Source organism: Anoplopoma fimbria, chromosome 1 (genome assembly GCF_027596085.1).
Source record: "Anoplopoma fimbria isolate UVic2021 breed Golden Eagle Sablefish chromosome 1, Afim_UVic_2022, whole genome shotgun sequence".
Classification (NCBI taxonomy): Eukaryota; Metazoa; Chordata; class Actinopteri; order Perciformes; family Anoplopomatidae; genus Anoplopoma; species Anoplopoma fimbria.
The window spans coordinates 18,129,629-18,154,248 of NC_072449.1; the positions used below are offsets into that span (position 1 = coordinate 18,129,629).

General features: G+C 40.9%; 1 protein-coding gene across 1 annotated transcript in view; it reads right to left on the reverse strand.

The window, feature by feature from the left end:
• The window catches only part of grik4 (glutamate receptor, ionotropic, kainate 4), a 153,227-nt gene that overhangs the window by 22,631 nt on the left and 105,976 nt on the right, over positions 1–24,620 (reverse strand). The window contains exon 10 of the mRNA XM_054620398.1: positions 7,865–7,972. Coding sequence (XP_054476373.1) covers positions 7,865–7,972 — 108 coding nt within the window. The remainder of the gene's footprint in view (positions 1–7,864; positions 7,973–24,620) is intronic.

A 24,620-nucleotide genomic window follows, 5' to 3' on the forward strand; every position in this document is an offset into this window, starting at 1 on the left:
CAAATAATGCAACTGTCAAACTGGTGTGCTTTGGCTCCACTACATCATAAAAAAGACGGGGTTATGTACCACTTTGATGTTGCTCTATCTCTGCACTCAGCCCCTGAATCCAACCGGAACTAACTTACTTTGGCAACATGACATCAGATAACAGTGATTAACAAGTCTAAGCGTTTTCTTATGCTGACACAGTTTTAAAAATAAACAAAGCAAAAGGAAACTCAAGTTCTGTTTTCTTATGTTGCTGATAGAGTGTTTTAACAACAAGTTTATGTGCTTATACAAGAAATATACTATCTCAGAAATCTTTGTTTAACCATGAGCTTGTTCAAGAGATTGCAGACTGCTTGTATTGACATAAATACGTACAGCGGGATGTGTGTAATTCACCACAGTCATGTGCGAAAGCCATGTGCGAAAGCCATTCATTTGTGCACATCAGGTGCCACAACTGTTACTGTGACTTGCCCTGTTGTCATAGCAACCACTTTTCTTTCCACCTGTGGCTGCGTACAGAGGGCCGGGGGTGGGGAGTTTGGATCACTTTGACACAGGGTTGTGTGGCTTTCCGTCTTTGTCGCTGCATCACTGGACAGTAGAAACCACAGCCTCCTGTTCTGCTGTGATAAGACTGAGAATAAAGTGACTACTGATCGACTATGTCTACGTATCTCTGCACCTAGAATCTGCATATGGATGCAATTTATCTAACCAGGCTCATAGTTCGATTAAACAGACACACTGTATAGCAACAATAACCTGTGACATGTTCCCTCATAACAATGAACAGGGGAACTGTAGTTTACTCTGACTTCATTGCATTTAAATCGCTGTACATACTCACCAATTCCCAAACTTGCCTCCTAGAAATAACATTCATATAATAATTCTTTGTTTTCCCTTATTACGTTTTGCTTGTAAATGTAATTGGTGCCCGTATCATGTTCACAAGCACCATTGTTTGAATGAAGGAAGAGCTACATCTTTGGACCCCACACCAGTCATAGGGAGGTAGTCAGGTGGGATGATGAGTGAACAAAGTGCAAGACTAAACTACTACTTTACTAAACTAAACCACACACAAGAGTCGGAACATGAACTCCAATGTCACGAGTTCATGTTCTGACTCTTGTGTGTGGTTTAGTTTAGGTAACAACAGTGCTTTGGTTAAGGTAAGAAAGAGACTTAGGTTTTGGTTAAATGTTATTGCAGTAAACACAGATGGACTTGTGCTTCAAGTTGCTATTCACTTCACTTCAATATATAAAGAAAATACCATTACCATTGTCGTCCCCTAATATTATTTAGAGCACATAAACAATCCATAAAATAGTTGTATTATCCTGTAGTTGCTAAGAAAAGACATCTTACTGAAAAAGTGGTTATTCTCCTTTCTGAAATGAATGACTGAATGCTGTACATGCACATTTAGTTAATTTTCTGAATGCCAGATATGTCTAGTAACAAACCATATGTATATAAATGAAATACAGTTAGCATTATGGTTCCTTAAAAATGTATTTGTTTTGTGAAGATGAACATTTTTAGTAGAAATCCTTCAGCCAGTTAGTGACCGGATGTACCAATCCATAAAAGTCTGTTTGTCTGTTCATTGGCTCCTTAAAACAGCCACACACCTCACTGGCCTTAAATGTTTCAGCATACATGGGGCACAATATAAATGCTAATTTCATAGCTCACAGACTGCTGAAGCTTTTCAAGCCCTGACTTGCAGTCAAGCCAAACCGAGTCAGACGATTTCGCTCCTTCCAATTTCTGCAACAATTTTGCAGCGGTTGGCTTTTTATAGATGTGGTGTAAGTTACGCGAGCCGGACAGAGGGACAAGGAAGAAATAAAGAAAAACACAAACCTGCTACAGTCACTTAACAGCTTTTCACACTAACTAAACAGAGAACCAGTAGGGTGCCTGGAAGATTGTATGTTTATGTCCTACTAGAAGACTTAATTAGGAAAAATCCATAATTCACTTTCTTGTTGATATATGTGTGAAAGGATTTTATATTTAGAACAAGGAATCATAAGGAAGCTCAATCTTTTGGACTAAGGCTAGAAACTAATGCCTTTGTATATTGTCTCCCCTCGATCCCTCTGTGTTGACCTGGTTAAGTAGAGACCAAAAAAAAAAAAGACCTGGCACACATCACTCACACCAGTAAAAGCCCGACAGCAATCAATACCACAGGGACCCTTCTGTTGTTTTATTTGTCACTTTTCCTTGGTTTCAATTTGTCTCTTTTTTGCTGAGCTACAGTTGCCCGATAGACCATCTCACAGTTGTTAAAGTAAACATTCAAAATGTGTCCAAATTTATTTCCTGCTGCACTGTATGTGAAGGACATCAGCTGACAGTTTGCAAGCATTGAAATTCTGTAAAAACAAATGCCTATTAACCAGATATGTTCTAGGTTGAAGACATGGAAACACAAATGCTTTTAAAAGCTGATATATTTCTTGCAGTTCATACACATCCGAAAACTTCCACCAAAGAGAAATCACTAGGAACCATTTCCACATAAGCCTTCTGTGGAGTTGAGAACAAAACCATATAAAAATAACTATATAAAGGTATGAAACGTCTATATAGGGGTATGAAAGTGCTGTGTTCCATGAAGGCAAAATCACAAGGAAATCCCATCTACCTTCTTTTGCACACCATAGCAAAACAGCAATAAAGCTGAGTTTGAAGCTTTAAAGAAATGCAGACTTTTAAAGCAGCTCTTATTCCCAGGCCATGAGGAGTCTGGTTGTGGACTGATAACTTCGGAGGAAGAAGCACACTCTCTTGCAATATGCACAAGCAAGTACATGTACGCACACACATAGAGACGCAGAGCGCCAGGTGCACCGGTGGGTGTTGTTTCCATTCAACTTCAGACACAACAGTGGAGTTTCCCCTTTTAAAACCTCAGGGTGTTCAAGATGTCTTCACACAACCCTCCTCGCTTTCCTCAACTGTTTTCTTATCCTTAAAAACTTGCTCTCCGGAACCCAGCAAACCGGAGCTGAGATATAATTCTCTCACAGGGTTTGGTAGTTCTGTTTGAAAAAGAGCCACAGAGGCTCCGACAATACTCTGAAAAATACTAGGTCATTAAAAAAAAAGGGCCAGGTCATTTACATTTTTTTATGAAGCAATTCAGATACAAATGAGTTGAAAACAGAGAGAGAGAGAACAAGAACACACATACTTCAAGAAATGGGGACAGATCTTGTGTCTGTGGCTGCAGATTCAGGTGCACATGCACATGGTGCTGCTGAGCCTGTGTGCCTGCAAATCCGCCTCTGTGTATGCTTTTATCAGCCGGCTTTATGGGCACTGTTAAATCCTTACCAATGTGTATGTGAGTGGAAATGACAACACTCAGCAAAACAAGGATAGTGTGCAGGAAAACTGAGGGAATGACCACAAGAATTGGGGACAAAGGCAGAAAGTGGCTCTTACCATAGGCACCTAAAGCGGGTTTCAGGTATTAACAAGGAAAATATGTCTTCAGTTAGGATTTCAATATGTAGACGGTATGATTCCCTAACAATGGCAGAAAGCTGGCACCAAATTGTCCTTCAAAAAAGCTCCATGTGATTTCTTTCAGAAATGAGAAATAACAAAGAGTGCCAAATTCTGTGAGCACTGAGCATGAGTGGTATTTAGGAGCTTAATTTAATAAGGGATATACTGTGTTAAGACCCAAGGCAGTTTAATGGTTCGCTAGTGGTGTAAAAACCACATGTAGTTGCAGGAAGTCAGTGAAAAAAAAGTGTGTGTGTGTGTGTGTGTGTGTGTGTGTGTGTGTGTGTGTGTGTGTGTGTGTGTGTGTGTGTGTGTGTGTGTGTGTGTGTGTGTGTGTGTGTGTGTGTGTGTGTGTTGTGTGTGTGGACTTTGTTGGCTTTCTGCTCAGATGAGATGAGTATTATTATTTTTCAAACATTACTGTTGATTTTTTAAATTGTATACCTGTGTGACTTGGGCTTTGTGTGTGTGTGTGTGTTTGTGTGCATGGAGGGAGGGAGTGGGTTGGTGGCTCTATGTGTGTATCAAAGTGAATGTGTATTTTTATTGGGAAGGGATTGTTGTTAGCTTATGCAAGGAGGGCACACACCCCGTTTGAGTTGCATCGGATGCTGGGATGCCATTTTACTTGCTTGCAAGTTGAGTTATTATTATTGATAATTACTTGCAAGTTGAGTTATTAATATTGATATTACTCCTTGACTACAGTTAACCTTGGAATCATAAATTGGATGAGAGGTCTCACCACCACCATCATCATCATCATCATCATCATCATCATCATCATCATCATCATCATCATCATCTCAGATCCACCAGCTCCACTTGAAAATATGGCCTTGTTTATATCTTTACCCATTTGTCTTGGGTGATAGGATCACAAAGGAACAGTTCTAAGTACTTTAGGTCCACACCTGTCATTAGATTGCGTCTCCACATGCGTCTAGAGTGACCACTTGTGATCGGATCTCACCTTCCCACTCTAAATGCAGATAAACACATACATCATTTCTGTTTGCAAAGACCAGATGCGTCTTTAGTGCCAGGTGTGACTAGGGCTGATAATTTGTTGCTTTTAATATCCAGCAATTACATCATAACAATGCAAATCACCTGAAATCAGAATTGACTAAAACTTAAGCATTGAAAACACGTAACTCTTTCTACTGCTTGACAAGCTACTGTATATCAGAATAGAGAAAATACAATGCTGCAAAGACTGGGCTTTTTCTATTACATCTGTGTGGCTACTGAGGTTCCAAAGAAATGTGGCCTGCCTCAGGCAAGAACCACTTGTACAAACAGATTAGTTTTTTAGGAGAACTTGATGCGTTCACTAATTTTCTTGTGTTTTTTAATTTCCTCGTAAGTACGAACACAGTTTATATTACAGTATTCCAGACCTGTCGTAGGAGTCACGTGCAATTAGTCTGCTGTTATCTAAACCTAAGTTTTTCACAAATGTATTGTATGTTTTACAACATTGAATCAAATTTGAATTTGAAAACCCTATAAATTCCATTTTAAAATTAAGTTGACATTATCCTGTTTGACTCTGCAATTTGATTTATTGGTTAACGATATCACCATTATTTAAATTGGCTATTGATATAGTTTAATAAGAACACGTTAAATTTAAGGTCCCCCCATTGCAGGCATTGATAGCCTTTCTGTGGTGAGACGTTTTTCATATCGAACCAATTTTTCCTTATTTCGTTGAAAGTACGAACCTCAGATGACATGACATTAAAAGCACTCGTTATTTTTCCCCATTCCTTGGCTTTAACAGGTCCCTTTTTTCTGCTGCTGAAGCTGTGAAAATGATAGAAAGTCCATCATTTTTAACATCTTTAATGGCCTTTATGGATCACTCAAAGCAGGACTTCAATATAGGACATACAGGGCAGGACAAATATCCTTATATGGTATTATTGGAGCGTTTATTATGCTAATTTACAATTCTCATGACTGAATGCTCATTTAAGCACAGGCGATATTCATCATGTTTACGCTGGATTTTCATACAGGTATCTAAAGTTAGGAGCGTTTGCTGAACCTGACGTGGCAAACTTATACGAACCCACCGAATGAAAAACAGTGAGAGAAAGTAAAGATAAGAATACCAAAATGTTCTTGCATGAGATGCATTGTTTCAATAAGACCTTTGCCACGCAACATTGCCTGCAACAAACTCAATCTCTGCTTAGAAAAACACATGGTTTGCAGCCTTGCAGTAAAGTGATAATCAATTCTGTGACAGCCACCACCCCACCTGTACCCCCCCTAGAGCTGTTAGTGAAATTGAAGTGGGAAGATGACAGCCCTGTGTAGGATTAATGAAACTGCCCTGTGAAGGCCAGGTGAACATGTCAAGTGTGTACATAAAAACACAAATAGACACAGAGAAAACACACACACACACACACACACACACACACACACACACACACACACACACACACACACACACACACACACACACACACACACACACACACACACACACACACACACACACACACACACACATACATTTAAGAGAACATCCATAAATGCTAGTGCAATCACACACAAACACACACAGTCTCCCAGGCCAGTGCTACAGGTAAGGACTTCTTATGGAGGCTTTCAGCTGTGGCTCGCCTGCTGCCCACAAGCGAGATAACAGCGACATGGCAATCACACCATGATGAATGAGCTGTGATAGGCGCTGAAAATTGCTCCTTGGTGGCTTCCGAAGTTTGGTCCTGGGACTCTATATCTCCAAAGTGAAATCAAAGCTCTGTGCTTGGCCAATTCTTTCTTTCACACCCTCTTTTCTGTTGTGAAAATATTGTCTCATTTGCCAAACACTCCCCCTCAAGCCACACACACACACACACACACACACACACACACACACACACACACACACACACACACAAATCTCAATCCCCCCCCCCCGCACCCTTTCCCTCCTGTGTGAAATGAACCGTTCCATCTGAATCACAATAAGTCTCAATGAGACCAATGAGTTGTTCAGTGGCGAAATATGGCAATAGGTTCTTCCCTCATTCCCACGGCTCCTCAGCTGATAAGCCAGGCACTCAGAATAACACGTTGGGCCAATTGCCTCTGCTTACAAGCTACTTTGTGTCTTATCGTGTGATTCATCAGTGCGGAGGAGGAGCTGGGCGAGTGACAGGTTTGTGTGTGCAACTGTCTGTGTGTTTGTGTGTATCGAGGGAAACACATGCAGCGGACTGAAAAGCTGAATGGTTTTATGTAGTTCCAACATGAATCCATTTATCACCTTAGATGTGTAATCAAAGCTACTGTAAAACAGGAACGTTGAGCTTATGAACAGCATTATATTCTTCTCACAAGTTTTAGAAATTCCTGGCACATCGGCTTTACTAATTAAAACAGGTAGCTAATTAATAGATGAGCAATTAATCACTGTTAAAAATAAGCCAGTCAAGAATATATTAGTCTCACAAAGCCAGATCTATCTTCACAGCGCTGTGTCAGCACTCAAGGAAGGTCTTGCGCCAAACATTATAATTCTGGCATAGGGGGAAAATGATCTGGCTTGCTTGTATTTCTTCAAACCAATTACAATGGTCTTGGGTGGAGCTAAGCACAAAATGTATTTCAGTGTTGGAAGTCAAGTTCACCATTCCTCCTTTGTAATATTCATTAATAAAATAATTATATGTTTAAGGAGCGCCGGGTGTCAAGTGTCATCTATTTTACCCACCAATAAAACGTATAAATCATTATAAAGCTTACTCGTTTCAATTGGTAAATAATCATAGGCATAGCAGCTCCAGCACTTCTGAGTGACAGTATTGTTTCCTTTTTATGTAATTCTCTATGTTTATTGTGTTTAATTGTAAACTGTTCGTCAGACTTCATTGAGGAAAAGCATGCATTTTGTATTTCATAAGCTCTTAAGGATTCATAGCACGTGATTAAGCAAATTTCTTAAAAACTGCATCCCTTGTAACAGGTAGCAGAGTGAGGGTAGTGAGCACTAGCTCTCACAGGATCTATATTTACAACAGAGGCTGAGAAAGGCTGACAAGGGGAATTATTAGCTCCTGCTGATGCATTGTGATGTAGCCTCATCTGAGGCACTCGGGGCAAAACAATCGTGCAGCAGCACTTCCTCTGATCCCATGAGGACTGATTTTGGATCTTAGGATACAAAATGGGTTTTTGATATGGAAATTGTCTGTCAACCACAGAATGTCAGCCACATGTAGATCAGCCGAAGCACCGAGCTAATAAAATGATGTGGACTACTGCGGATGTGCGCGTACAGTATCAAAATGCAAACAGTAGATCTTACTAGTATTGTTGTGATGGTTAGAGTAGTGTTGAAGAGGGTGTCCGTCACATTGATTGAAGGAAGCTTTCTCTCCATGGACAGTCCGTCTTCAGAGTGCCACAGGCCAATCTGCAAGAGAGCGCACACACACACACACACACACACACACACACACACACACACACACACACACACACACACACACACACACACACACACACACACACACACACACACACACACACACACACACACACACACACACAGATACACAAACAGCTCAGTCACTAAGTCCATCAGCTGGAAAAGGCCCAAAGAACCAATCTGTACTTAATTGCCTCCCTATTCTCTAAAGGACAATCAGTATGACCTTCACAATGAACGGTGTAAGACAGAGAAAAAGCAGTGGACAGATCACCATATAGTGAGACAAGGTGATAGCGAGAGTAAGCGAGCCTGCAGGAGGAAACAAAGACATGTGTGAGGCTCCTTGAGGAGCAAACACAGGGCATGTGTTCAATCAGAAGTAACAAAATGCATTCATTATACCAATTACCGGCAAATCCTGTGGCGCAGAGCCACATTCTCATTTTCATTACAGCTCGAGTGGGGATTCACACCTCCACCTCACACGGTGTATTTCCTCCCATCCCCTTTTCAATCTGTCTCTGCCATCTCCTGTTTCATTAATCTATATGCTCGACCCAAGTTTGTCAATCGTCAACACCATGACGACAGTCTGCAGACATGAGCATCTACTTTTCTTCCTGCTACTTTCAGGTGCACATTACTCTTTCTTGTCTCCATTTTACCTTGATGGCACAGACAGAAAAAAAAAAAACTTGACAATTTGTATGCTCTGACCTTGATGGATTTTGGCTGCTCCTCTAATGGTTGGGAAACATCTGCAGCCCTTGAGCTTATTAAAATCAGTAAAAGTACTGGATGAAGTAAAAAATGCAAAGCTGTTCGGTATAACGAGGAGTGTTTTTCTTAGTTTTGTCATGACAACTGAGCTTTGATTCTTCCAGTGACGACCAATTCAACTGTGCTGTTGTGTTTTATGAGATCTGTATTATTCACATTCAAAATTGCGATACATTGTTGCTGATGATTACATGATAAGAGTCATGTGACACTGGTGCCACAACATGGGCAGAGCTATCAGCCAAACAATTTAGCTTTACTTATCAAAGTGGCTTCCCAAGCTATCATTTCATTTATGCAGCTGGTGCAGAAACACACATTTCAATGTCAATAACAAACAGAGTAGTCGCTTTATGTGTTGCACTAAAGATAACATCAAGATAAATCAAGATCAAGATAATATGCAAAACGATTATTTTTATTAGTTTGGGTAACTTATCTCCTGTTAAGATTTAATATATGAGGAGTATTTTAAGAACTTGAGCTCATCCTGTTCTCTGTGTTCTTGCTATAGTGTCTTTGTGATATGGAAAAAAGGCAACAATTCAAAATGTCATTACATATGCCAAACTATAACAACCTTTGAGGCTCACTGAGAAACAAAATGATGACAATTTAAAACACTCTGTTTTTTGTCATTTAAATTCAAACTGTGTAATCTACCTCATTATGTAAACATTGCCACCCCAGTTTTGACTGTAGAAGTAATATCCCTCATCATAATAATCAACCTCCCTCCATTATGAATATTATATAGGAGGAATAAATGAGAAAATACAATCTAATTTAGCCTTGATACAATGTTGGTGTGATTCAATCCATGTCACTGGAATGAGTTCTCTGATTACATGCTAGGAAACCTTTGGGAATATTCATGTTGGTTGGAGACCGGAGAGGATAAACTGTTTGCAGATCAGCGATTGAAGTCTGATATGAAAAAGAAAAACTTCAGTGAACAAAGCTCCCCAAACTTGGTGATAGTTTGTTTCAAGGCTAAATTGCCCAAAATTCCCAAGAGGTTACAACCCATTCATGTTGATCAGAGCCTGCGTTTGAAAGATTTTTACCACATTTAACCACTCTCCTAACACTGATGATTATTCTGATGTGTGATATAAAAACCAAAAGGAAGAGAGAGCTCCCGGAATCAAAGATTTCCTTTGAGAGCAGGATCAAAAAGAACTACACTCCCATTTCCTCTGGTGTACTTGTTGGGAGAAACAGCACCTTGCTCACACAAATAGATATCTGTATATCTACCCAACCCCCCTGCACAACACCTTCCACACTCTGCTGATCACGTCTTCAATCGAACAGAGACGGAGAACATGTGAACATACTGTGCCACGACCAAAAAGGGACCTGAAATATGTTTTTCAGCAATCAGAGGACACAATCAGTTGTCAGAGCCTGTGGGGGTGGTGGGAGGTGGGAGTCTGTGGCTTGGTCCGGCTCAGCAGGCGCCACCGGAGGTCTGAGCATGGAGATGACTGAGACGGTTATGGGATCGGGTGGCATTGTGACTCTTGCCCAGGAACAGGAGGTGGAGAGAGAAGGGAGAGGGAAATGAGGGAGCTGTGAGCAGGAAAGGAGAAGAAACAGATGCTGGCAGGGGAGGAAGTGGCCCTTTGGTGGCCCTGCCGTCAACTCTCTATGAGCTGGGAGGGGGAGAAAACAGAGCTGTACTGTCTGTAAGTCACTTCCACTAACAGTAAGGAAAATGTATACATGAGCTAATGTAAGCAGGAGAGCACGCTGGGGAGCAAACACACCGTGCCATTAATCAAATAGACTGAAAACCTTTAATGCTGTAATTATTTGCAAGACTTGATGCAATACATTACTTTTTATTATTGATTTGTGCAATAAAAATGGGAGGCTACTCATTAGATAGAATAAAAAGGCTGAGAAGATGACAACAGAGTGTCGGAAGTGTTGGGAGATACATGAATATACTAATTAAATTGATGAAATATTAATTGGAGCGCAACACAGTTGTCATTAATCTGATGGCCAGGAAAGAACATCAGTAATCTTATATGTCACATGCATTGGAGCACATTTTGTAATAATTCTGTAGGTTGTGCAGGCTCTAAAGTGAAGGGGACCTCGAACCATTGCTTAAAATCTGGTGAAGCACAACCCAAGAATCTATTAGACTCATAAGCTTTTATTAAAGAGAGAGGACGCTGCATATTGCCATATACAAGACTAGTTTACAATATAAAAAGCATTTGCATTGTCATTAATTTGGCATTTACACTGCAATTACAGCAAAATAACTACTGTGCAGAAGGCTTCAACCAATAGGATACATATTCACACAAAGTTCAGACTGTTGACGAGTACTGTGCACTATTTATTTTACTGAGAAACAGGGAGGCAGGAGGAAGAATAAGGTATAATAAGAGAGATGGGAATAGGAGAGGAGCAAAAGGAAAAGACCGAGAGAAAGAGAAAGATGCAGGGGAATGTCAATCACTTACTCCAGTAGGTGCGGTGAGGCTGGCGAATGGAAAGAAAATCAATGAGAAAGTATGAGGAGCAGCCAGCTAGGGAACCAGAACATAAGGTGGAGAGAACCAGAGAAAGAGACAGCAACTGAGAGATGGAAGAGACAGACAGACAGACAGAGAGAGAGAGAGAGAGAGAGAGAGAGAGAGAGAGAGAGAGCGAGAGAGAGAGTTTATGCGAGTGCAAAATAAAGAGAATGAGCGAGAGAGCGTGGAAAAAGGGAGAGACAGTCGGGGGAAAGTGACAACAAGTGGAACGACGCTCCCTGTGAGGGATTACACAGGGTTCATTCTGCAACCTGGAATTACAGCACCAGGATAAGATTAGGGAGGCTGCTCATTGAAGCGTCAGGATTGGCTGATTTTCCTGTCAGAAAAATGCCATATCCAATATGGTGTGACGAGACGGCGCTGGGACACACCATGGACTGTAGTGACAGACACATTCATCATATATGAGAGAAGCAAGAGCTGCCATTATCAAGCATAATGTCACACAGCCCACTTACACCGAGGCTAAAGCATTCAGGTGTGCCGGCGGTGAAAATTAGTTTAAACGGGAATGTGTGTGTGTTTACGTGTGTGTGTTTCTGTCTGCATGCTTGCATGTATGCATGTCTTTTTGTAGCTGTGTGAATTTCAGTTAAGCAAAATATCTTCCCGGGCCTCTGGGGATTGACTTTTATTGCTCTTATAGCAACGTAATGCCCTCCCGGCTTGACGAAAATATGCTTAAGTAGATGCCGTCTCTACCCATCAGTAGACATTACCACCGGTTGATTTAGCAGCCAGCGCACGGTTTAACACTAAACAGAGGACCGTTATATTTAAAGCGCATCAACTCTGCCTAAAAAAAAAAAGGCAATGTATTATTGCGTACTTGTGTGTAACCGTTATGCGTGTTTTCTCTATGGAATAGTGAGTGGGAAAAATGGGCTCTCTCATAACAGGAGCTCTCTCTGGTATGACTCATCAGCAGGAATGAGACTAATCAGGGTGGCGCCGTAGGCAAACTTCAGGGGCTAGACAGACACAGGTGGTGGTGGTGGTGGTGTAGGTGGTTTGCGCTGCCACACAGTAAAGAGAGGATAAGGGAAAGCACAAAGTCGTGACTCTAGTTCTGATTGAAGAAAAAAAGCTATACAGACGTGTCGTATTCTTGTTATTATTTCCTGCTGGTCAAGAAGTCTCTCATCTCTTGCCGTGGAGGAAAGCAAACGTGGAAAAAGTTGACCTGGTAACACTTTTATAAAGTGTTGTATCCTAAAGTCTATACAGTGTTTTGTGATGTGCCTCTTCTGAACAGAAAAAGACACACAAATGCCTCATGTTATTTTAGATCTGGTAATTTATTCCAAAGCTATTCAGCACACTCGTTATTTGGCCTTATGGTGAATAATGACACTGCTTGTTGATTCCCAGTAATGAGACTCAAACTCGGAGTTGAAGAGAAGGTCTTTCGGCTGTCAGAGCAGATCTTCAAAGGAGCTCTGCGTGCTCAACAAGTGCTGCATCCCCAGTTGAGCAGACAGCAAACAATGGATGCACTCGCAGCCACAGTCCCAGCTCAGCCTGTCCAACCCGAAAGCAAGGCCTTTAGAGGTGTTTTCCAATCCCAACTCGCTCATAACCACCGGCCAATCCGAAAGAGCTTTTCTTGGTCTCTTTTATCTGAATGTTTAGTATGAGGATACGTGTTATGAATTGCTAAAACATTTGGGGCCTTGACTTTCTGGCATGATGAGGTGACATAATTTACAGCAGCTAAATATGAATGTGTAAATGGGACACCACTACACATAATTCAGTGAGGATGCATTCATAAAGTTCATTTGTGAAATCACCTACACAGGCTGTGAGTGGGGTTAACAAGAAAAATTACCTTTTGCTTGATAATAGCATTTCCTGTGGTTATTTGCTGAAATATGTTGTTTTCTGTTACTGCCCTGCATACTTTTGAGGCAAGCTAATGTATAAAACTGTATACATTAGATGTATAAAGGTGGTAGATGAAATGTATGTATTTTGTTGACCCTTGTTAAGTGAAGAAAATAATAGTAAATCAATGATCACAATAAATGTGAGATCAAAAGAGAATCCATTCAAGAATCTAACAAGACTGCTGGGAGAACAGAGTAAGAGTATGAACCTGTTTAATCGAGGGAAGAAATAAAACAATACCTATAAGGTTACAATGCATCTATGTTTGTTGCGTAGCTTTTTGTGTAGCTTATTATAACTAGAGTCTTGGTAGGATTTCAAGGGTGCACTTTGCAGACTGATAAAAACAGAGACACAGAGGCAAACTTGCAGGCACACAGGCACAGAGGCACTCGCGCACATACACATACATTTGCATGTACATGCCTATTACACACATACACACACCCACAGACACACACCCACCGAGCCAAGCAACCTATACACAGTCTCACCCAGCCTTGAAATCCGTTAAGACTGGGGGATCTTACAAAACAGCTCATCCATTCTGCTTTTGATCTATTCCCCATCTCCAGCCTGCAAAGTGCAAACTGAGAAAAACAAAAGAGGAAAGGGGACTGCTGTACGTCTCTGAGAGACCAAACAAAGAGGAGAACTAGAGACACACAGAGGATGCCGGTGTGTGCAGACAAGTGATGTGAGTCTATGCGTCGAGAAATTCAATACGAATTTCAATTCGTGGTTGCATATTTAGCACAGGGAAGATAACTGAGCAGATTGACGATGATTCAATAGGACTGCATTCATTTCTTATTTTGATCTCATGCAAAGTTATGGGTTACAATTCAATATGCTTTGCTTTGACTGACACACCCATTCTGCCTCTAATTTGTGTAACACTGAGGGGTTTTATTTACACCCAGGAGAAGTCAGTTGCATCAAACCTCGTCTTTGACCGGCTTAACCCTCCTGTCGTGTTCGTTTCTCCCCCTTACTTTAGTGTTCCCGGTCAAATTTGACCGGTCTGTTTTAACTGCTCTTACATTAACACAAAAACCATTAATCATCACCAAATTTTATTTAACATTTTTTTAAGCTGTAAACAATGTCTCAGACTAGTGGTTTACATGAATAACTGCTGTGAATATAAAAAAAAATAGACACTGAAAATGTATCACTAAATTAGGTCCTGAGCCTCTCTGACAGAAAATCGCCTCATCAGTCGCATACTCATTGTGTACACAGAGTAAAAAGAGAGCAAGGCAAGGTTGTGGTTGTGGGTGTATGGGGCTGTTTTCCATCTGATGAATGGACATAATCTAGTGTTTCCCATTCATTTCCTATGGTGGTCACTTTTGACCGGGAACACCATGTTTGACTAAACCACTCAAAATTCAATGAAAGTGGTGATCAGCAATTTTATATGTTCAAATGCCTAGTGTGGAGGATATCATAAGGCCTTTATAGGCAATCAGATGTAAAACACAATATCTATGATTGATTAAAGTTGTAAATCGGTCAGATTTGACCCGAACACGACAGGAGGGTTAAGCTAATTTCAAAGTTTTGAGTGAATCAAGATGCAGGAAAAAAAGCAAAATGCAGAGAGGTCTGTGGGGAGAATATGTCAAAAGACGAGTAATACGTCTTGTAAGCAACGCTGCCCAGCTTTTTCCCTAGTCCCGCACATTTAAATCAACAGCCGTATCATGCAGCTGACACAGTCTCCAACACTGTTACATTCCTGCTGGAGACGACTGTGTGTGCGAGTCTGAGGGAAAAAAACAAAACACCAAGTCAGATAGTATTAGCTTTCACAGTATATGCATGCAAATGTTGGTCTTACACAAGGTTTTATTCTCAGTATCAAACCCGTTTATCTTAGAGCAGACATTCTACTTCAGAAATAATACATTTAATTACATTTATCACAGCGTGATTAGTATTCATCCGAATTCAAGCAAATGAAATGAAAATGTAATGAGAAGAAATCTAATAAAGGAGACTTGAGTCTTTTGCTAGCAGACAAGTTGTTTCTTCTCACAATTCATGGCTTCTCTGACCTCCAGGACTGTCTGCAGCACTCAGGACATTTAACTCACAGCCCAGACAGTTTTGTGTGCAATAAACTGGTGGAGACAAAGCCCCTCATAAACTGAGCCACAGCTTTGCAGCTGAGCATTACTGACATTAGCAAGAGGGCGTGTGGTTGTAACTAAACTTTATATAACAGTTTCCTTCATCATAACATCTTTTTCTAAACAAACTTTACGTGGTGATATGATACAAAAATCAAATCAGTGTACGCTGAGCGGAGTGAATCACTTACACCACAGAGATTAAAGCAAATGAAAAAGGAGCTACCCTGGGGAAGACTAAACATGAAAAATAAATAAATAAAACGAAGCGAATGCAAAAGGTTGCTTGAGGAAGTGATAGAAAAGATGATACTAAAAACACACTTTTGTGCTTCCAGGCAGACGAATCCAAAGTCTTAATTCCCTGCCGGAAAAAGCACAGAGCACCTAAAGTCTGCACAATGAAATGAGCAGAAATAGGGGAGACGGGGCACGTAAACAAGGTGAAAGTGAAACCGTGTTTAATGGATGATCCTCAGAAGCAAATGTGGTCTGACATGCTGCAAATCCAGTGGCTGGAAACAAGAACTACACTCACAAATGAACATAAAATTCAAGCACACATCAGCTACGACAGCATTATACTGGCAACACACCACACTGGAACGCTCAGTCCTGACGAGCTTTTGCATACTGTTAGCGGGACATGGATAACAAAAGATAAAACACTGAATAACATAAAAAGAACGAGGCCAGAGCAGAAGGCGCAACAGTCCCTTGATCTGATCCTCGGAGATGCTGTGATTCAGGGACAATTTTGTTTGAAAAAGGAAATCACACAGACGCATTTCATACTAACAAGTAAACACTGAATTTATACACCTTCTTTTTCTATTCCCTGCTGGCAAAAAAACATCCTAGTCTTGTTCTTGATATTCAATTTTGTGTACGTCCTTTGTTGACAACAATCAGGGGGTTTACTATAAATTTAATTTGCATTTATGAATTCTCCAGGACAATTTTGCCATGAGCCCTTATTAAATCCTGACCCTGATAAAAAAAAGCATAAAAAGAATCATGGCAAAACTTAATTTGCTGAATTTATGTACAACACCAGAACAACCTTGTTTTAGGAGGCCATCTGGGGAACCTTTACATCTGATTAAAATGAATACCTTGTGCGATGTAAATGTTGCTGTAATTATTGTTTGCAATTACACAGCTGTAACACAGACACCTCTCCCTCTAATCCAGACTCTCTCTCTGTTTGTCTGGCCCTCGAGCTTCCACAAACACACTCAGAGTCAAAGATTGAAATATGTTTAAACTGCACAGCTGGAGGAGATCAGAGGGCCGAAGGGCTGCCTTGGTCTCTGAACTTACTTTAACCTTGGTGGCAGTAGCTCAAGCACCAGCTCCTGCGTATTAGACCCTGTACGTCTATCAGACCTGGTTAAGATGTACTTGTCTCTGCTGGAGCCCGAGGCAGAGAAAGAGATCCAAGCCATGTCGTGGTGTGCTGAGCTACACCTGCTCCTATGATAATGTCCTTCAGGGAGAGAAAACGAGTGGAGGCAGTCTTGAATCTGTCAACCAGCTGTGCACCACCCCACACCTCTCTTTCCTTTAAATTTTTCCCCTTTCTTCCCCCCTCTACCTCGCTGTACCTGTCCCTTCTTCTCTTGCTATTGCAGCATTGGAGAAAAAAATTGAATTGAGTGCATCTGCATTGACAGCACAGGGGGCAGCTTGAGTAATAGTGTTCTCAGAGGTGGGGTGGGAGAAAAGAAAAGGGGAGGGGAAGGAAAAAGCAGATTGCCGTAATAAACATAGGAGCAACGGTGACAGGAAATAAATAAATCCAATCCAAAAGAGAAAGAAATTGAACGAGCACATTCCCTCTTTAACTGGAGGAAGTCTTGTGTAAATAACACTACTCAAATCATTTCTTACAAATTGAAGTGGTGCCCATGCAGTATCCGTGTGTGTCCGAGAGTGTGCGAGCATGTGTCTGTGTATGTCTCTAAGATATTCCAGGCACACAGCGTTCCCCTCAGATATGGGTAAAAAATGGGTAGAAAAAGGGTCTCCTCTTATTACATCACCTCTATTGCTTGGATCCACCATGAGGACCTTCACACAAGGACACCTGACTTTAGTTTATTCAAGAAAGCAATCTGGCTGTAAATGCTGAAATGATAATTCAGAAAATTGGAAAGGGTGTACTAGGGCATGTCTGGAAGATTTAACTGTTTATAGATTCCGAAAGATTCATAATGCGGACATACAAATGCACACAAATGAGAACATGGGACAAGAATATGTGGGAGGAGGATACCATTAAAAAAATCAATATCCAAGGTTAAAGAAAGTGTGCTGCAACCAAGGATCCTGTTTATTTACATACAGTGAACAAATGGTTTGAGCTGACTGCTGAATAGATGTTATAGGGAAATAAGGCAACATGATACTTTTTTGAATATTGGAAATTGCATTAAGGAGTTTAATATCAATTTCTGCGTCTGATATGTGGTGCTAGAGAACCCCACGGCAGGCTGTACCAAGAAAACACAAAAGCTACTTGAACTAGAAGGCCTTGAGATCCTGCTGACCAAATCTGATATGGATCTTTTGAATACTCAAGGCTTTTTGAAAAGTTCCATAACTATAAAGTGCCTGAAATGGCATATTGTCACATGACCTATGACATCAACATTCATCATCATAGGGTCATACCAATCAAATTTGAAACAAATCGATAAAAATCCTTGAAAATTCAGTAAAGTTTGCTTAAAATACATGAAAAACGAACAAAATTAAAGAATGACCAACTTCTTGTAGGACGGAGCTAATGAAAGCAATGTGAAATGTCTCCAGCAATGTAGGCACACATTTCGGTCCTTAAAGATGAGAATAATGATCCCACCAAATTTTTGTGACCATCAAAGGAACTTTATCAAAACACTGGTGTGAGTTCTAGGGGGGGTGGGGGGCAATGAAGCCGATCCCAAGCCACTAAAAAAAGCAGTTAGGCAGCAGAAAATGAATAATCTCCACAAAACTTTCACTGCCAGGGACCGTTGAGCCATCGACTCGGGCCCTAATGAATCTGATTGTGGTGTTAAAAATGGTTAGAGCATTCTCTACCTAAGCTAGAAACTTAATCAATTCCTTGTATTTAGGCAATTCTTTCTTAATGCTGCAGCAAATGTAATCTAACCTGACAAAATAGGGATGGGTTGGGACACATGCTTTCTATTTCAGTTAATCTGCCAGGGGTTGTTTGGGCAGCTTGCACACTTGCCTAGGGAGGGATTTCTGTTACTTCTGTGGAGGTAATGGAAAACAAGAACTAAACGGTAAAAAAACACGTTTTCAAGTTTAGTTGATGGGATTACAGTTTTCTAATCAGGGAAGAAAATTTGAAGATGAAACAAAATGAGGTAAAAAAATGTGCTCCTTCAGGCACAACAACAGTAAGTCCCAGTCACTAAAAGAATGTCTCCGATTCTTTCATGCATCTTTCTTTTACAGCTATGACCATTCAACATAGTTCCAAGTCCGGCATCAACCTGGCAAGCTTCATAACAACACATAATGAGTGTGCTAGTATGAATTTAGCAGAGCAGCTATGGACTCAATGATGAGAACAATTTGCTTTGAGTCATGCTCGGGTCGGCCTCTGGCCTGTTCCACCTCTGGCCAACGTATACTGCTGTACCCTTTTCATAACCTATACCCTGCTCTGTAGCCTCTTCAGGTCTCTCTAACTGACCATTTAACTTGAAACATTTCTCTCTCTCTCTCTCTGTCATTTCTCTCTCTTCTCTCTCTCTCAGGTGGTTTCTAAACCAAGGCTGTGATTAAGTGCCTCCATTATAAAACTTAATTAGCGTTTCTCTTCTCTCCAGGAGTTGGCCAAGAGTGTTTGGACCCCCCTGCAATGCACAGATATGCGTATGTGTGCATGTAGTATGCGCAAACACACACACAGAAACAAACATAGAAACACACTGATGCAGCTTACAGCACAATCTCTTCTGCACTCTCACACACTGTCACACAACAGCTTTAACATCCCACCTGATGAAGACCCTGGGCTGGTCCAACCTCCGCCCCCTGGATGACGCTGTCATCTTTGGACCCCTTCATGTTCTTCGCACCTGGCATCGGGGTGGACCACCACCTCATGCAGATACACAAGGAACCGTTCTGGCTCCATTCCTTCTCCATATACACATCAGACTTCACTTTCTCACCTGGAAAAGGCTGGAAGCACGATGAATACAGAGCCTAGCACTGTAACAGGCAACAGCTTGCCTAGCCCAAACTGCAATAATTACTCATTTTACAGCTTCCTTCCAATTTACAGGCGTGCTGCTGTCAATGTGCTCCATGCAGAAAATGAGGGCATGTCCACGGAGGCCAGGCGGCTGGAGAGAGACTGGGCCGCTCTCAGTATGGTGTTTGCTGTGGTGCTGTTGGCTGGCAGACTGCAGTGTGGTTGTTTTTGGAAAAGACGTGCGCTTCTGCTAAACAAGCATAGATGGCGGTGGGCTCTTTGTGTGCGATAGTGTGCAGAGCCAAGAAGCAGGCAGCGGGGGCTGGCACCAACACCGCACACAAGTGTAAACATAAAAAGCATGCATGCAGATGAATGCACACAGGCAAAGGATGGGACATCCACGCTGTGAACTGATGTCGGATCAGTCAGCGGCCCTGCTGCCACAGCCCAGTATCACAATAAAGTACGCTCATACTTCTGATCTCCCAAACAGAAAATGCTTTAATCCATTTTAGCAGCTAACAAACTCCTCCGTCTTTTGATGTTCCCGAAGAGGAGAATGCAGTCTGTGCGTTCACAGGAACAGGTTGAGATATATTATCCATCTGTATGTATCCAGAATTGCACTGTTTTACAGCAGACCCCTGGTGGTCACACCATCTGGAAAATATGCACCCAGAAACACGTTCACATTCGCACGCACAAGCCAAGATAGTTCTTCGTATTAGTCTCCTTTATCTAGCTCATTACACCGGCTTGTGAATAGCCGTAGCAAAAGGATATAGAGGATTACAGCCTATTCCTTTAATATGATTAGTTATTCCAACAAGAAATAGGAGTGACGGTCATATTGCCGTAAGAAATAGATGTGGTGACAGCTTAAACAATAAGTTAAGAAGAAAAAGAGTTAGTTAACATGCAGAAATATAGTTTCTAGTTTTATAGCTTCATCTTTGCGTCTTTTCTTTTGTCCTATTTTTCTCTCAGACGCCCTTTCTGTCTCATTTACTTTCAGCCTGTCATACTCTCTTTCCTCATTTCTCTTTTGCCTCCCCCTCCACCTGCTTCTCCTGCTTCCTCTGTGGATTGTTGTTGGTTACAGGTGCCAGCGGTGCCTCGACCAGAGCACGGAAAATGCCATGCCAACTTCTTACACCATCATCATTGGCCTACAGGGCTGCCAGCACAGGAGCAGCTGGGAAATGTACTTTGCCTGCCAAAACTGAACAAATAATGATTATTGTTTAATGATGCCACATCATATTCTGGAAATAAGGATGCTAAACGAACTGCCATCTGAAATGGTTGTTTTCAAGCTTAAAGCGATTACTGGAATTTTACTTTTATGCTATAGTTGAATAGTTATGGAGCTCTAGAGGGGTAATTTTCAGATGATATTATAGCATATCTCTCACTGTTGTGAATTTGGAATGATGTTATGAACCACACCTGGTCAAAATGCACAATTTTCATTATGAATAATTCAAATGAAAGAAGTAAAAAGAACAGTTTAGAGTTTTCTGATTTAAAGTTCTGAATGCAGAGCATTAATAATACATTTGGGTAGCCACTATGGAAATATTACAACCATCATTTAGGTTTTGAATAGGTTAACAACATCAGTGAGAAAAGTAACATTTGAAACTAGATCAATCATAAAGTTGTCTAGAACCTGGGTAAAAAGGGTACTTTGTTTTGTTTTTCATTAAATCCTTACTGCAGAGCTGGACGAGCATGAACCGAACCAGTGCAGACTCACAGTTAATCACTCTTACTGATGGGAAGATTAGTTTTAAAAAAATACGTCATGAATGACTATTCCTAAATCCTTAGCTTTCAAGCACAACCAATGAATCCTACTCTGGTCAAAGATGATACTCGTATTGAAGATGCAAAGGCATCCAATGACTTGTGCTCATTATTCATTATGTAGTAATGAAGAAAACAACCTAGTGATGGTGAATAAATAGACTGACTGGCAGTCAAATAGAGGCAGACAGATAGATACTGGTAGATAGAAAGCTATAAAACGCAGCAGACAGAGCAGCAGGAAACTGTTATATTTTGTAAAAAAAGCCTGCCAGAGAGATTCAATTTGTGACAGTGATTAGATGTAGAGTATTGGACGCCTGCGGAGCTGATGGTCACACATGTGAGGAGATCAATAGCACAACCATAGGGATCTGGGTAAAAGAATGGTGGTTGCTACCTGAATAAAGGCTGTATACAATATGCCTTGTTGCTCATTAACTCCAGAAAGTGTTGGATTGAAGTTTATTAAAGGTGTTCTTTTCACTTATTTTAATGTGCATTTACCGGCTAGACACGGCGAACAAAGATGTGAAATATCAACTTGTCACGTCTTGATTTGTTATAATTCTGCTTAAAGGTATAATATGTAGCTGTCAGTTGCTGATTGTAAACACCATTCAAAATCCAGTCCCCTCTTCTTCCTTTTATCTGATTGTTTCACGGTGGTTACGTTCTAAAGCCCAGATAAACACATCCACACCTCTTCAAAAACCTGCGGGAAGGTGCCAGAATTGAAATAAATACACCCCAAAGGCCAGTTCATCCTGCTGTACCTTGACTGCTCTCTCTTTGTACTTGCTCGGTCACTGACACAGTCTGATATAGCACCACACAGCAGAGTGACTGACAGGGGAAACACGTGCACAGAGAGCACATAAAAACTTGAACCAAACTAGTAATGCAATAAAATTAAAATTATTATTATTATTATTATTATAATCCATTCTCCGCCGCTTTGTATCAGACGCTAACGACTGCCACAAACCTTGAGCAATGGTGTGCGGAGGGGCGTGCAGAGCGACGATGTTTGACCTGGGATTAGTGTATGATTGTGTGTGTGTGTGTGTGTGTGTGTGTGTGTGTGTGTGTGTGTGTGTGTGTGTGTGTGTGTGTGTGTGTGTGTGTGTGTGTGTGTGTGCGTGTGGGCATTGAGCCACCTTCCTTATCTCTGCCAAGGCCCTGGCACTTCTAGTATCTGCCTGGCTGAAGAAGCCCCAACCCAACAGCATGTGGGAGGTGTTAGGTAACAAAACAAACAACACCCCCATCCTGTCCCCTGTCTAACACCTTGCCTCTCTCCATTAACATAACTGGCAGGTCTGCTTTATAATACTTCTGGTTGAAATCGTCACATTAGGGCTGATAGCATTATCCTTCTGCTTGACTGGCCCAGTGCCAGTATAAAGAGGGGACACTGGGAGACACAGACAAGGTTAATAAAGGAAGATGGGCTGCTGTCTGACTCTTTTACAGTGTTGCTTAGGTAAGATATTTCTCACACTCGGGCAGGAACTCAATCCCCTCTGTCATGGAGATCATGCCAACTGAAAGGGTCAAGTGGTACAAACAGAGGTGTGAATCTCAGTTATTCCTCTCTGTGCTGTCAAACTGTCTGTGTCTTGTCTGCGTCTCATAATAGTATAACAACTAGTACTTAAATGCTGATAGGAAAGCACACATATCGCTATCTGCTGTAGCAGAGTGGTGAATGTTTGTCGGATTTTGGATAAGTTAATTTTAGATCATACATAATGCAGCATTGATAGATAACCACAACAGGGCGGCAGAGAAAACACAGCTGTCAGGGTAAGACAGGCATTTCTAGGGGAAATACTATGCATAATTTGGTACAGCAACATGAAAAAGCAGAAACTTGAGGGATTACAGTTATCGCTTTACATCACTTAAGATGACGTGGGAAATACAAAAGCCCTGGCATTTATAGAAAACAGGGTTTTAAGAGCAAGCTGTGTAAAGCTAGCACACACATTCAGCGGTGTGTAGAAATGATGCCAGTCAGAATAGTTTTTGCCGTTCTGCAAGCAGATAGTCAGGTGTAATGCTTTCATTGTATGGACTGATAAGAAGTGAGAGAGAAGCAGAGACAATGAGAGGGACTGTGGAAAAAGTGCAAGAACTTCTGTATTCGGAAGCAGATGTTGCTCTATAACGATGGGTCTATGTGTGTTTAAAGACGAGCATCTACTGGCCACAAAACCCCAGATGCAGAGATCGTCTGGCGCAATGTTGTCTCCCTTCACTTTGGCAACCATGACTGCTCTGCCAAGCACAACCACACTGCATTAAGATATCATGAAATGCATGAGACAAAATACACCAGGGAGCCCACCATTGTTTTTACTGTTGTTTTGCATGTGAGAGCATGTGAAAGTGTGCTGATTTAAATATTAATATTACAGTAACTAAAGGAAGATCAGGTTATTGATCATCACTTGCCTTTTACAAAGAGAGAGAGTGATGGTTTTATAACTGGATAAACCTGGATGAGTTTTACAGCTTACCATTTACAAAATAATGCATGTATGAAGTAGGTCTTTTGCAGCAAAATTATTTTAAATGTATTTTGTATTTCCTCTTAATTTTCTGTTAAGAGAAAAAAAAGGGAAGTCAGCTCAGTTGTTCTGAATGTTGATCCCACTTCATCACAAATAAGAGGCGTGTGCAGATTGTTTATTCATTATTATAGGTAATAATTAAACACTATATAATGGCAGATGTTTTGCCATGTGAAATGACTCTGCCATATGCCGAAGAATTGGGGATAGGCCTCCAAAAAAGGCTGTAAGAAGAAGAAGAACCTCAACATTAATCTTAAATGTGTGATTTTCCAGAGTCAGTTAGAGGACAATCAAAAAGCAGAAAGTAAGCCATTAAGAATCTGAATGCACGCAAAGTCATCCAAGAGTTATTATAGTCTAAATTGGGATCAATGGACCTATAGTATTTCTTTAGCCGACAAATTTAATAATCCAATCAATACAATTACACTTTAACAAAATAATTTACATTTGATTATCTGATACATATGAGCTTTTTCTTTCCTTGCATTGGATGAACAATTAGCTGACTGTGAAAAGAAAATGTTTTCTTTATTATCTTAGAGAAAAGAGGAACACAAATAAAACATAGGTGAAATCAACGGGTGCTAATAAATCAAGATTACATTTTGGATATGAACAACCATAAGAGGAAATGATTCT